This window comes from Protopterus annectens, chromosome 1.part2 (assembly GCF_019279795.1).
Source record: "Protopterus annectens isolate FY-2018-M chromosome 1.part2, PAN1.0, whole genome shotgun sequence".
Taxonomy (NCBI): domain Eukaryota; kingdom Metazoa; phylum Chordata; order Ceratodontiformes; family Protopteridae; genus Protopterus; species Protopterus annectens.
In genome coordinates this window covers 1135667816-1135682358 of record NC_056727.1, presented here as the reverse complement: position 1 = coordinate 1135682358, position 14543 = coordinate 1135667816, and the positions used below count along the sequence as shown (strand labels likewise).

The window sequence follows — 14543 nt, the reverse complement described above, 5'->3', positions numbered from 1 at the left end:
TTAAGCCTTAGCAATTAGCAATGTGAATGTTTTAAAACAAAGATTTAAAATAAAACATGCCATGCCTAAGATGAATGAAAATAATTTCTGAGAAATACAGTTTAATCTTTTTGCACTGCAAAATGAACACGATTCTGTTAATTCAGCCAGATGATGGGAACAGAATTTTATGAAGTTTAAGCTTCTAAATATTCTGAGAACAAATGAGTGCCCAACACAATAAATAAGCTAAAGCATGACAAGTAATGACAAACAGTAAAGCATAACTCTTTTAAGAATAAATTGGAAAGCTAACAACATTTTCTTGCTATAAAAGTGGAATAGGTGTGCTGTTATGTAAATTTTACAGTCAGAATCTAGAATCTCAAACTCTTGCATCTTAGTGTACAGGAAAGCATATGATTTCTGGACCAGAATTGTAAACATCAGAGAAACAATTCTGACTGACTTTTTTTTCACCAGTTTCGATTATGTTTTCTCTGTGTTGATTATTTTTTTTCTCCAGAAAGAAAACACGTCATATTTTAGACTGACATACAACATGTCATAGTTTAGTTTATAGAGTACATAGAGTAGTCCTTAAAAGTATTGTAATCTTTGCTACAGTGATGTGTAGATGAAAATGTTACTGAAGATTCAGTGGAGTGTTATTAACTTATCAAGGCACTGAATAAAAAAAAAAATCAGAAGTGTGTGGCCATAGGAGTAACAAATGCTTATCCCCTGTTGTATTTTTCCTTCCCTAAAGCGAAATATTATTGGAAATGGTTACAAAACACAATGAAGCATGGAACTGAAATCATCCAAAATAATTTTTTTCCAACATTCAAGTGTTTCTGTGCTGTAATATTATGTAGTCCTCTGATGTCCTCAAGTAGTAGCAGATAAAAAGTGCAATGCTTTTGTATTTCTGAAGATTTGCTTAAATATTTATATTTTTTAAAAATGAAAAAAAAAAAGCACTTCTTGTATACCAATATAAGATGTATTGTTCACATGATAGTGGAACTTTTACTGTATGTAATCTGTAAATTATATGCATACAATAATTTTTAAATGTGCTTTATAAGCATCAGTATATGAATGTTCATGCTTGGCTGCAGATGCCCTGAGTGAGGAGTTGCATATAAGTAAGTTGTTATTTATAAGTAATAAATAAATTTGATTTTTTTATTTTGGAATGTTAGTATTATAACATGCAGTATGCTTTCTGTTTCAGAGTACAAAACCATTACCTCCTAGGACACTATCCATAAAGAAAACAGGTAGGCACTCAAGATTGCTGGGAATTATATTTCCTCCTTGTATTTCTTGTCTCACAGGGGTATTCTAGTTGTAGGAGTATGCCACTAGGTAATGACCTGCTCTTCCACTTGCATCTGTTCTGTATCCAATTCTGTATATAAACAGATTATCGCTTTCCATTTCATATCAACTGAAATACTTGCATCTGAACAAGAGTACTTTTTTATGCTTTGATGTGTTATTTTTGTCTGTTATCTTGAAATACAATAATATCCCATATGTATATATCACACATCATATTGTACAGAGAAATATGTGAGAAAAACAGTTACTGGTAACTCATTTAGGTACACAAGACATGTAAGGTGTACCTTAAGGACCAATTAACAACAGACAATGAATTAAAATGTGTGTGTGTGTGTGTGTGTGTGTGTGTGTGTGTGTGTGTGTGTGTGTGTGTGTGTGTATGTGTGTGTGTGTGTTATATGAGCTAAGAAGAAAACTTAGGTAGTGAACTACAAACTAAAATATCAACTCACTTGACTTTGCCATCTAAAAATAAAACAATCAGTGCTTTAAAAACAGAGTCCATTCAACACAACCCTTCCAAGACTATAGACTGTCTTATAACCTACCAGAAAGGTCCAGGCTTCTAGACTCATCTAGGCCTAACTCTCACCTCCAAACTCAGCTTCTTACGGTGGATTACTCAAAGGCTGTAGACCTCTCTCAGGCCTTACTTTCAGCTACAAGACACATATTTCCAGCAGGTACAGTCCACAGGTTACACTCCATAGATAACCTCCACTTGGGCCCACTCCAACTCCATGCTTCCAGATCTTCCTTTCAGGTGCTCTTTCAGTGAGGAAATGACTTCTGAAATTTACTGCTTCAGGTTTCTTCTTTTAAACTATAGTAACTAGCAATTAAAACTTTGTCATTTGCTTAATTGCAGTGAAAATATTCGCACACTCCATACATCCTGACACATTCTGAAAACACATTTAAAAGCATGTACACATTTTCCATAACATGCATGTTACAGTATCACAGTTTTGCAAAACTTTTATATAGAGGCTATGATAGGGTCGCTGATCATAGCCCATTTATTATGTGTTTGAGAAATGGATGTCAAGAAATTCACCTCAAGAGTGAAGTTCAAGAGATGAATCTTGGCATCCATGTTGAGAACTCATAATTGAACATTGATTCTTTTTGCTGCATGGAGTTTTATTTGCTCCATGTACTACTAGCTACAGCAAAAAAAAAAAGAAAAAAAATGTAAACATGTTTTGCCAGCTTTCAAAGCAGTATAGCACTTGGCCACTTAGCGAGCACTGTCAGAAAGGCAGTGTAACACACAGTCCCTTACATTTTCACTCACCTTGCCATGCCTCTCATCTGTCCAGATTTTTGTCTAATTTATTTGGTTTGTTCCTCATAAAGTCTGTGGTTTTCAGACAAGTCATGGAGGATTGAAGTCATTGAATAGTGACATATATTTGAGTTTCAGAGTCTGCATCCTTCACAGGAAATGCAGGTGGTCACACATCCTGCTATTCTAGATACTTTCTAAATTTGTAATAGGAATTGTCAACATATCAGTAAAGATAGCAAGCAGAACCAAATCTTTTATTCTGCTGCTATCATTTGCTTGTCCATATTGGCATATTTAGCAGTGTAGCACTGGACCCATCCTTAACAACTTAAGCAGGGGGTGCTATACATTTGTTAAAATAGGGTCCTGCACCCCTGCAGTGTTTAACTGATTTGTCTTTTTCCAAACTGGAGCATAATCACCACACTCCATTCACTGCACAGTACGTGTGTGTGTGTGTGTGTGTGTGTGTGTGTGTGTGTGTGTGTGTGTGTGTGTGTGTGTGTGCGTGTGTGTGTGTATGTGTCTATAAATATCTATCTATATATATATATATATATATATATATATATATATATATATATATAAATATATAAGCCACCCACCCCCCAAGTAAATTTACCAACTCGGGGATCGCACTATACTGGGGAAGAGGACAAAGATCACAGTGGTGGCGAAGTAGTTAGTTTCTCTGTTTAAAGTGTTAGTGGTTCATTGCTTTGATGTAATCAGTTTTTAGTTGACTTGTCTCAGCGTTTTGGATTTCGGGTAAGTGTAAATTCATCAAATTGTAGTAGACCCATATATATATATATATATATATATATATATATGTGAGTACTGTATTGTATCATGAGTGTGTGTGTCTGGCCAACAGCTGATTAGTCAATCACGTATGACCAACTAAGCAGCTGATTGACAAGTGTGGAAATAATATATATATGTGTATGTGCATATATACATATACATATATATATATATATATATATATATATATATATATATATATATATATATATATGAAATTAGCAGGGATGTGGGTGCTCTTTTACAAAAAACATTTTCATGTGTTTTTTGAAGTAAGATTTTGTATGTGCTGAGGCTGATTCTCTTTATGTGCATACTGGTGTGATGTTCTGTGTTTTCAACCTTATGGGGTCAATATTTTTGCAGTTGACTTTGAGTGTTTTACTTTGTGTGTATGTGTGGTGTGTGTGTGTGTGTGTGTGTGTGTGTGTGTGTGTGTGTGTGTGTGTGTATGTGTGTGTGCGTGTGTATATATATATATATATATATATATATATATATATATATATATATATATATATATATATATAAAATGTATTTACATCAAGTAACAGTAAATGGAAAAGGTGGCCCTCAGATTTATTCACGAAGCTACATGGATTGAATTCTCAGATTTCACATTAAGCACTTTTGTCTACTTTACAGACTTCTTGAAATACAGTGTCATGCACTTTTTAACAAAACAGCATTTAGAGTGATTAATTAAAATGTTAAGTCAAACCAAAGAAAGTCGCAGGTATAAACAATCAGAGATGTGTCCATCTCCTTCACAACCAGTAGAGGTCCTCAGTTTGCTAGTTTAGTTTTGTTACATTTCACTTCCGTTATTAACATGTTTTATTCTTATTTACTAGTGTAGCAATTTTCTGAATCTAGACTCTTTGCTACTGGTATTATTTAGATGCATAAGATTGTTTTATCACTTGATTATTATAGCAATAACCCACGCCTGGGTGTGGGTAATGCTGGATTTACCCACGGTTGGCGTGGTCGCCCTCGGGACCAAACAAAGACAACCGTGGGTAAATCCAGCATTACCCACACCCAGAAGTGGTTATTATTATATTAATGACATTATTTAAGAAAAGAAATAATTACTTTTCTTAAATAATGGCATTGTATAATGCCTCTTTGCTGCCCTTCCGCAGCTGTCTGGTGTTCCGCGGCAGTTCTGATGTACTGCGCATGCCTACGCAGTATATCAGAGCTGTGGGCAAAAGCAACGGAGAACACAAGATCTCTGTTGCTTTTTACTGTCTCGCTATGTTAAATGGGTTTAACATAGTGAGACAGCTTTAAAATAAGCAACAGAGATCCCCGTTGCTTATTTTAAAGCTGTCTCGCTATGTTAAACTCATTTAACATAGCGAGACAGGTTTAAAGCAACGGAGATCGCAAGATCTCCAGCTTTTACTGTGTCGCTATGTTAAAGGAGTTTAACATAGCGAGACAGCTTTAAAAAAAGCAACGGAGATCTCCGTTGCTTTTTTTAAACCTGTGTCGCTATGTTAAACTCTTATAACATAGCGAGACAGTGTTTTATACTAATGGAAAAAGTCCGGGCGACCGGACCTTTTTCCGTTAGTATATTGAGGGATTTACAACGGGCATGCTGGTTGGGCTGGCCAATCAGCGTGCACGTTTTAGAGGAGGCATTGTATAATTTGGTTTAATCAAGCACTTAGTTGGTCAGATAGGTGTAAGAAAGATGTAGCAAACAGGTACTCTGGCTCAGATGAAAAACTGGGATAACACAGTTTATAGTGTAGCAGTCAGGGAATGAGAAGGAATGGCCATACAGAAGAAGGGTTTGGGGGTCGTCGAGGTAGGACAGGTAGCAACTAGTTTCCTTCAATTTGAAGGTCATAGACTGTTAAGACCTGATCTCACTAGGTTGAAGGGAATAACGTATGATCCATTACAGTGAAATTCTTAAGGGGGTTGCAAGATGCAGAATGCTATGGAGTGCAATTCCTCTTCAGATTTTGGAGTTCTGCAGACACATGAATATGGACTCCATGTACATATAATATGTGCAAACATCTAAACAAATAATTTAGGCATAGGCAATAATGCCCTTCTGGCCTGAGAATATAATTAACCTGTTATCCCCATAATAAGTGTCCAGCTTGTTCTTAAAAATATCCAAACAAATGCTTGCTTAATATATTTTGTTAGCCTATTCCAGACATCAACTACTAGCACATTTCTCATTCTGATATAATCACCTGCACAGGTTTTCTGATGACTTTCTACTACTCTTTGATAACCCCAGGCATTCACAGAGATAGCTGTCTTTAAATTCTCTATATACCTGAATAATATCTCCTCTTAAATCTCTTTGAGACACTTTATAAATTAAGATATTTTAATATTATAGAATAACTCAAACTTTCACATCCTTGGATCCCCATGGCATATTTCTACTGTCATTTTCCAATTTATTTATGTTAGCTTTCTTATAATATTTCCATTTTATTATTACATGCTCTAATTTTGGTCAAAAATAATTTACAAACAAGAAGCTCATTGTGTTTGATTTCCTAGACTTTATACATATTTTTTTAATGATTATAGTTTTATAGTTATCATTAATCAATTTTTCATATGATTAAAACAAAATAAATCAAAGCTGGGTTTACCCATATACTCACATTCTTAAATTAATTCACATTTCAATCATTATGTCCTGTATTAAATATTTATCCTTTAGCCCACGTGTTCCAAATCTCATGTACTTACTTTTTAGGTATTTATTTGCCAAATGCTCAGTTTAATGAAGTTTTTTTTTGCATAGATGCACTATCTATAACAGATGTAATCAGTTTTCTCATTTTCAAGTAATCGATATGTATTCTAAAGAATACCTGAGATAAAAAGTTAAATTCAGAAGTTACAAACTAAACAAGTATGGGCCTAGGATATAGCCCCGTGGGACACTGACTGTAATCCAGAATTTCACCAGATTAATTGCAGTACGGTACCTGCCATGCACTGTTTGTAAGCCGTGCAGCTATCAGTCTTGCCACGATTACACCAATACCTAGTTTTCATAATTTATTGATCAGGATTTTGAGTATGACCCTATCATAGGCTGAAGATAAGTTTATATAAATTGCATTACAGCACTCCTGTTTATTTACAGCTGTTACAGTATTACAGAACATCATGTTACAGGTAGCTACCTGACAGGAAAGGAAAGCTGGAATGTATGTCTGAAGTTAATCTCAGCCTGAGCAAAACAACTGTTTCAAACTTAGCATTCAGATGGACCTGAAAAGGACAAATATATTTATAAAAATATGCTATAGTATACAGGAATTAGTCATTTGGAATATGCAGTTCATGGCTGTACCACTGATGAGGTTACAGGAGGGTTATAGTATTACATTGCCTGAGGTTACATGAGGGTTGTAGTATTACATTGCTGATGCAACATGAATTATGTAACATGTCTTTATGTAACATGTCTTTATGCACTATGCATTCATAGATGCCCGTCTTAACAAATAGAGAAAACGAGCAACAGGTTAATGAGGCCATAGCAAGTATTATCTTAGCTTGGTATGCTGCCATGCTTCTTAACAAAAAATGCATCTCTTTCTGTTATATCCATCCCCAGCCATGACATATACAGAAATCATAATATCAGAACTTAAGCGTTTTTCTCATGGTTTCCTCCTCAAATCACATCTTGCAATCACTCTTCATAACATTGTAGCTTTCTATGAAATCTTGGAATTTTATAGGCTGTTCTACAGTTTTTGGCTGAAGCAAGTCAATAAGTTGAGGAAGAAAAGCTACATCTAAGACAATTACTAATCATCAATAATTCTACTTACATGGCCAGTAAAATATCTGTTTGTGAAAGTAGGTAAGGAATGACAACTTAGTCATAAGCTGGCATAAATTTTGTAAAGCGATAACCGGATAATCAGAATGCTGTCTTCAAAAAGATTTTGGTTTATGCATTCCCAGTTATTCTCATTAGGGGTAATGTATAATTATTGACCATGGGATGTATTCGGAGTGCAAAAGTAGAAACTGGCTAGGCTTAAAGTGGCCTGAAAGGGCAGATAGCCTAGTACTTACCTATGAACCTATAAATAGTTAAGACTAGATTTTTCCACTCCGTGAACAACGTGCGTGATTATCTAAAGGCAGTGAGTACAATTTGCCTCTGGATAATGTCACGTTTACTCTTAAATGATATGCTTTGTCAAAAACAGTAAAGACCATGTTCATAAATTACACTATCTGTTAGCCCTATATTAACTGCAGTTCTCTGTTATACAATGTCTTATTTTAAATTAGATTTGGCTGTTTTTAACAATGAATTCTTTGTTTGCTTGACCTGACACCAAGCCCTGTACTTGTCCTCTATTCATTTTAGGTTAAACATACTGAGCTTCTCTGCTGAGCATGCATCCACTGATCTATGTTTCTATGTCTACTTTTGCTTTGGTGCTGGATTGCTGCATAACACTATTTTTTGTGTATGCATTCCAGTGGTATCCCTATTTGTCTTAGGGGGTGTCACGTCAGTGTACTTTCTTAATTTATTTTAATTTTTTCCCTTTTTTTCTGCTGGTTTGGTAATGAAAGCAAGTTTACTCCAGAAGTGTCAACTGGTTAGTTTTTCCCTCTTTTGGTGAAAAAAAAAATGCAATTCAGGGGCATGCAGTTCACCAGCTTCCAGTATGAAACATAGTGTGGCTTATCATACTAATGCTTAAAAATAAAAATATTTAAAAATATTCTAAAATACTTCTAGAATCCAACTATTTCCAAAAAGCCATAAATTAATTCAGGGCCCTGGTAGTGTGGGCCTTAATCCTGCTTGGAATACGTTTGTTGTGATGACCATAATCAAAGGTAATAGTCTTAGACAATTATTTGAAAATAGTCAGTTTTGACACAAGTTGTCCCTTCTTCTTACCTTCACAAGAAATGAACAATTGATCTGAAGATCTGAAAGATTTAGTTCTGTCATGAAAGTATTCAAGTTGCCTGTGGATATCCAAGGTATAGGGTATAACTTCTTTTTTTGGGGTTCAGAAATTAAAAACAAAGAGACGGATAGCTTGGCTTAAATAAAGCCATTGGTAGAGCTGTTTTCCATGTTAAGAACCTCCAAAGAGCCAGGTTAAGTGGTTCCAGTGGAACAAATGTTAGCTCCTCTAACACAAAATGAAGACCCAAGGAGGGGGCCACCTGTATTCTTATGCAAAACCCCTTTCAAAAATATTTTGACATGCATTGAAAGAGGAGGATCCATGGGCAGATATGCTGAAATAGCCAATAAATTAACTTTTATAGAGGAGTAAAAAAGGCCATATGATATTAACTCACACAAATATTGTAAAACTAGAGAACGACTAGCCCTGAATGGGTGCTGTTTATGTTGTTGGAACCAACTAGAAAACCTTTCTCATTTGCTAATATATGATACGTATATTTAATACAATTATTACCTGTATTTAATATATATATATATATATATATATATATATATACTAAAATCAATAAATGCATATAAAGCTATGGTACAGTGTAAAGAAAACAACTACATAAAACATGGACAGCATGGTTGTACCAAGGATGTGCATTCTTTTTAAAACAAGTGCATTACTTCTGTCGTAATCTAAAAGACAACATATGTAGACTCATGCACACCCAGTACTGCTGAAACATTTTCTTGTTTACATGGAAAGGAAACTTAGAAATAAAGTTTAAGGGATCCATAAATACTTGACAATCCTCAGAAAGTTTCAGCCGACTTGTACATTAGTCTGTATGCGCAGTCCCTCAGCACTACTTATGCATGTTATGTTTTATTTAGTGATGTAATTTTCACGAGCAAAACTGCTTTTAGTTTAATATTGTGACAAAATAAAATATATCTGCTCTTAAAAGGCTGTGTGGCACTGCTCCAAAGCTTATCAATAGTGAGGTTATTCAGATGAATTTAAATCTGAGTCACAACTGCTAAACTGATGATATAAGGATTAGTAGCATTTATTTGGGTGCTAGTGACAGCTTGCCTTTGAATGTGACAGTGATGTCTCCATGGACAGGCATGTTCCTGAAAGTTCTCTACCAGTCTTTCATCCTAAAAACAGCACAGGAATGTTCTGCCTGAGTTTATGATTGATTGGGACACAATGTACCACTTAACAAAATGGTGCCTTTTAAACAGCTGCTTATTAGTTACGCAGCTGTTCATTCAGTTGTCGTTATACTGAGGTGTACATGTTCTGTTTTTTCACTGGTAAGACATAATAAGTATCTTAGTAGTCTTCCTTTTATCTGTGTTCTGCCTGACATGAAATAATTTGTGTAGAAACATGCTTGATAAAAGATAAAGTTCTCAGAAACTCACGCCCAACATTTAATAAGTTCCTAGCATTTGTTAAAAGGGAATGAAGTATTGAACTTTCTGCCTGTAAGTTATGCATTTTTTAAATAAATCCTTCAATGCTGATTTATACCATGAAAGTAGCCAGATGTTTCTCTTAACTGAACAGGACATAAGTTATGAGGGACTGAAGTGACTACTTGGAACTTAAATCAAAACCACAGATTTCATATTTACTACATTTGCTTTGAAAATGTATTTATTGATTTAGCTTATTTGAAGTCTATAACCTGGGTAATGTCATTGAGCCGCTGGTGCTTTTATTTTTTTCCAGCAGTGATCCAGGGGGTTTAAATCCTCACATTGAGAAAGTACAGATGCATGAGTACCTGTAAAACAGTTTACAACATCACTGGGGCAAAAAAGACAGTTGTGCAGCTAACAAATTTAGATCACGGGCCATTGCACGCTACCTTACAGAGCCCATAAAAGTCATGGAATATTTACAACAAAATGTGGGGTCATGTGGCATGTACCATACTTGTTGGCAACTTGCACACATTTGTGGATGAGAGGTGAATCTTTAGAGGCTTTGAAGGTGTACAAAGAACTCTGCTCTGTAATTTCTCTGGGCTGTGAATTATACAAGGTGAGTAGGCACATGAGGAATAATCCCCCTCCTTTACAGATACTGGGAGTGGGGGTGCAGAGAGGAAGATAGGTGCTAGAACTTTTTAATGTCCTAGGAGGATTACCAGGTAAGAAGGTTAGACAGTGTAGGAGGAACATCTGGAGTGGGAAAGACAAGTGTGTGTGAGAGTATAAGTCAATCTACTGTCCGAGCTACAACTAGCTGATCAAGCAGTTAGAGAATGGCACATTGATGGTCATCCCAGACTGCTTCACTGATGAGGTAGAAATCTATTCCTGCAGCAGCAGGATGAAGATGTAGATGCACAACCTTCTCCAACTGGTACAAGGTTAACACTGCTACAGAAGTGCGTGGCATTCATATCTGTGGTACTAGTGGCATTTCACTCTGATAATGAAGACTGTGCTGTATCAGGGATTTCTCTTTTCCCTAAGCTAGTGTGATCTAAATGTTTGTGTATGTTTTTGTGTGTGTGTGTGTGTGTGTGTGTGTGTGTGTGTGTGTGTGTGTGTGTGTGTGTGTGTGTGTGTGTGTGTGTGTCTATGACTGTTTGCGTGTGTGTGTGTGTGTGTGTGTGTGTGTGTGTGTGTGTTTGTGTGTGCATGCATGCGTATATATATATATATATATATATATATATATATATATATATATATGTATATATATATGGGTCTATATTAGATCAGCGAATGCTTAAACAAGCCAACGCTGATTGATCGGCCTTATTTTAGCCAAAGTTAAAAATATCAAAGCAACAGAAACTCAAATTTTTTCCGAGGGAAAGAATTTGGTTGTCCGTTTCTGTTGCTACATTATTTGCTGTTCTAATATAGACCCTATATGTATATATATATATATATATATATATATATATATATATATATATATATATATATGGATCTACCTGACTAGATCGAAACTTCATAACACCGACATCACATAATCGACAGTTCACAAACACGACACCACATACACACAACACATCATAACAACAAACAAAACAAATCCCCTATCCAAAACCCACACACACAACACAAGCACACCAAAATCCTTACAAACCAACACTAACCTTTACATACACAACTATCTACAACCCTAACCAAAACCCTAACCCTAAGGTCCGTCACTATCGCACACTCACCTAACCCGCACCCTAACCCTAACTCACTTAACCCGCCCCTAACCCAAAAAATATCACTACTGCACCCTTACCTAACCCACGCCCTAACCCTAACTCACTTATCCCACCCCTATCCCTACAGACCACCAACATCACACACTTACCTTACTCGCACCCTTACCTAACCCGCGCCCTAACCCTAACTCACTTATCCCACCCCTACCCCTACAGACCGTCAACATCGCACACTTACCTTACTCGCACCCTAACGGCCGTCACTACCGCATACTTGCACATCCTTTCCCCATCTAAGTGTTCTCAGCGTCGGTGTCTTCCTCTGTCGGTCTTCTGCCTTGTCGATCTTCTGGCGCTTTGTCGGTGTTGATCCATATGTATATATATATATATATATATATATATATATATATATATATATATATATATATTTCTGTATATATAGGGGATATGGAATTTTTTTTTTCAGATCACTGCTTTGTGTCACAATCACGAAACGAAAACAATTAGACTTTTTTTAGGAAGCCTTTACAAGCAGTTTTGCAATTGGCCAGATTACATAGATAGGCTGATGTCTGGTGACTAAATTCTTCTGTCAGTTAAGAAGTATGTTAGGAGTAACCACACTGAGGATACAAACTGGGGTTTGATGACTTTAGGTGGGATTCATCTGTTTTAAATGCCCCATGTGCTTTCATGTTCAGTGATAGGATAGGATGATGGAAAGAGATATTGTGCAAGCTGGTGTATAGCCCTGTTGGGGGAGGTTCTGCATTAGGTGGTGGGCCTATTTGAGTCCCAAATTAGGTGGCAAAGTCATCAGTAGTGAATATGTAATTGAGCTCTTTACACTTAAGGGCTTTTATATTTGCAGTGTGCTTACTTATTTCCTGAAATGTTTAGTGGTGGAAAAAGATATTTCTTGGAAGTTTTGGAGGCTGTTACTTTTAGTAGTTCTGATCAAGATTTTGCACTTATTATGGAGGAACTTATAAGCCTCTATGGAGGTTTTGTCCTTGATGTTGCAGTGGAAAAACATCTAGTTGTCTGTCTTGAAGATCAGGACCCTAGTTTTGAGTAACCTAGAACCTTACTTTTCCTACAGAGGTAGATTTGTCCAGGATTCACAAACAACATTTCCAGAAGAAGGCAACTACCTGGTGTGTGTCAGAGACATCAGCTATAGGCTTACAGTGAACCCTTACAAACACAGTGAACCCTTACAAAAAAGCTCTGCTGATGCCAGGTGTTGGTTCACCTCAGTGTGATAGTAAGAGGTAGACCTCTTGACAATTTCACCTCATTGTGATAGTAAGAAGTAGAACACTTGACAATTTGTCTCTTAAGATGCATCAAAATAGTCAGTGGTTGCTAATGGAGTCACTTGAGAGGGAATCTATAGATGCACGATCAGACTGATTGGTTGCCATCCAGTCCAGTATTTTTTGTTTGCTGGTGGTTGTATCAGATCTTATTGGCAAGGATATGGACAAGTGAAGGGTGAATCCTGCAAGATAATAGATACACTTCTGGCATCACCGAATAATATTACACTACCCTTACTATTTGACTACATTACATTATATATCTGACTCGGTGTGTGGGAAGGGCTAGGAAGATAAATGACAGTCCCACTCACCCTGCCCATGGCATGTACTTCGGCCTTTCCTCAGACAGGAGGTATCACAGCTTACACTGCAAAACATCTAGACTGAAGAGGAGCTTCTTCCCTCTATCCATAAGGCTGCTGAACTTGAATGCCAGGCATGACAGTGAATAATTAGATCAATATGCCACTTGCTGTGAAGTGTCATCTATAGTAATCACTAGTATAATATTGTCTAATGTCTTCCTGTCCAATTGTGGCAATTTATTGGGTTGTTAATATTTTAATTATTACTGTATGTGCATTAGTCTTATTATCATTCAAACTGTGTGTTCATTGTTATGTCTTGCACAGGGACCAAAGCAACATAATTTCGTTCAGTTTGCATTGCTGTGTATATCTGAGCAGCAATAAAGTTTACTTTGATTTTGACTATTTAGTGTAATATATGATGTGAGAATAGCTAAAATGGAAGTGGGTTGGAGTTTAAGTTCAGTACACCAAATGATGAGTTTCTTTCCTGCTTAGAGTAGAATTTAGTTAGTGGGTCTCTGAGCCTTCTAAAACAGGTATTTGAACTGGGAATACTGAGGTCTAAAGTAAGTCCATTAAATACTGAAGCACACCATCACACATTCTATGTAGCCTTCCGTAGGATGCATCAAGAGATATGAACTTTATTGCTGAAAATGAAAAGCTTCAACCAAGTTTCTGGTACTTCACAGAGGTTCTGCTATGAGAAATTGACACACAGTTTCTTAGATAGTAATAACTCATCTCAACAGTATGAATTTTGCCCATTACATTTAATGTTATGCAGCAGCATGAAATAAGTATTTTTTGCAACACCCCTGCATGCTCACCCTCCCACTAAAAATTATAGATAGCAACTTTATAGTCTTACAAAACTGGGGAAGGAACAAACTTCCCAAAACAGCACACAGTGGTTTTGGGCAAATCACTTGTTTAAAATGAGCAAGCAAATAATTTTCAAACTGTTGTGTTCCAGGGAAACACAGTGTCTCCCTCTAAAGGTGGAAGCTCCCCTGTCTATCCTTACTCATAGACGTTAACCCCAACATTGTCCCTGTCCCCTAACTTCAAACTTTTGTATTACTTTATAAAAAACATGTCTGGTGGTACTATTATGTTCATTTTCTTTTTTGGATTAGTGTAGTATTTAGTTTGTTTGGTTGATTAAAGCCAGTGTCAACAGGCAAACGTTCTGTTTAATGATGGCTGAAGCTTTTGTATATCACCATTTTTATATCTATACACACACAGGTATATACATACATAAAAGGATGACCTATAATTTATCTGTCACTTTATCTAGTCAAAGTCATTGAAAAATGTTATGTA

The 14543-nt window shown here is 36.1% G+C and overlaps 1 protein-coding gene across 2 annotated transcripts in view; it reads left to right on the top strand.

The window, feature by feature from the left end:
• Positions 1–14543, top strand: part of LOC122792261 (CD2-associated protein-like) — a 1538751-nt gene that overhangs the window by 1172542 nt on the left and 351666 nt on the right. For both annotated transcript variants that reach the window (XM_044060012.1, XM_044060011.1), the window contains exon 10: positions 1220–1265. In XM_044060012.1, the coding sequence (XP_043915947.1) occupies positions 1220–1265 (46 nt within the window). The remainder of the gene's footprint in view (positions 1–1219; positions 1266–14543) is intronic.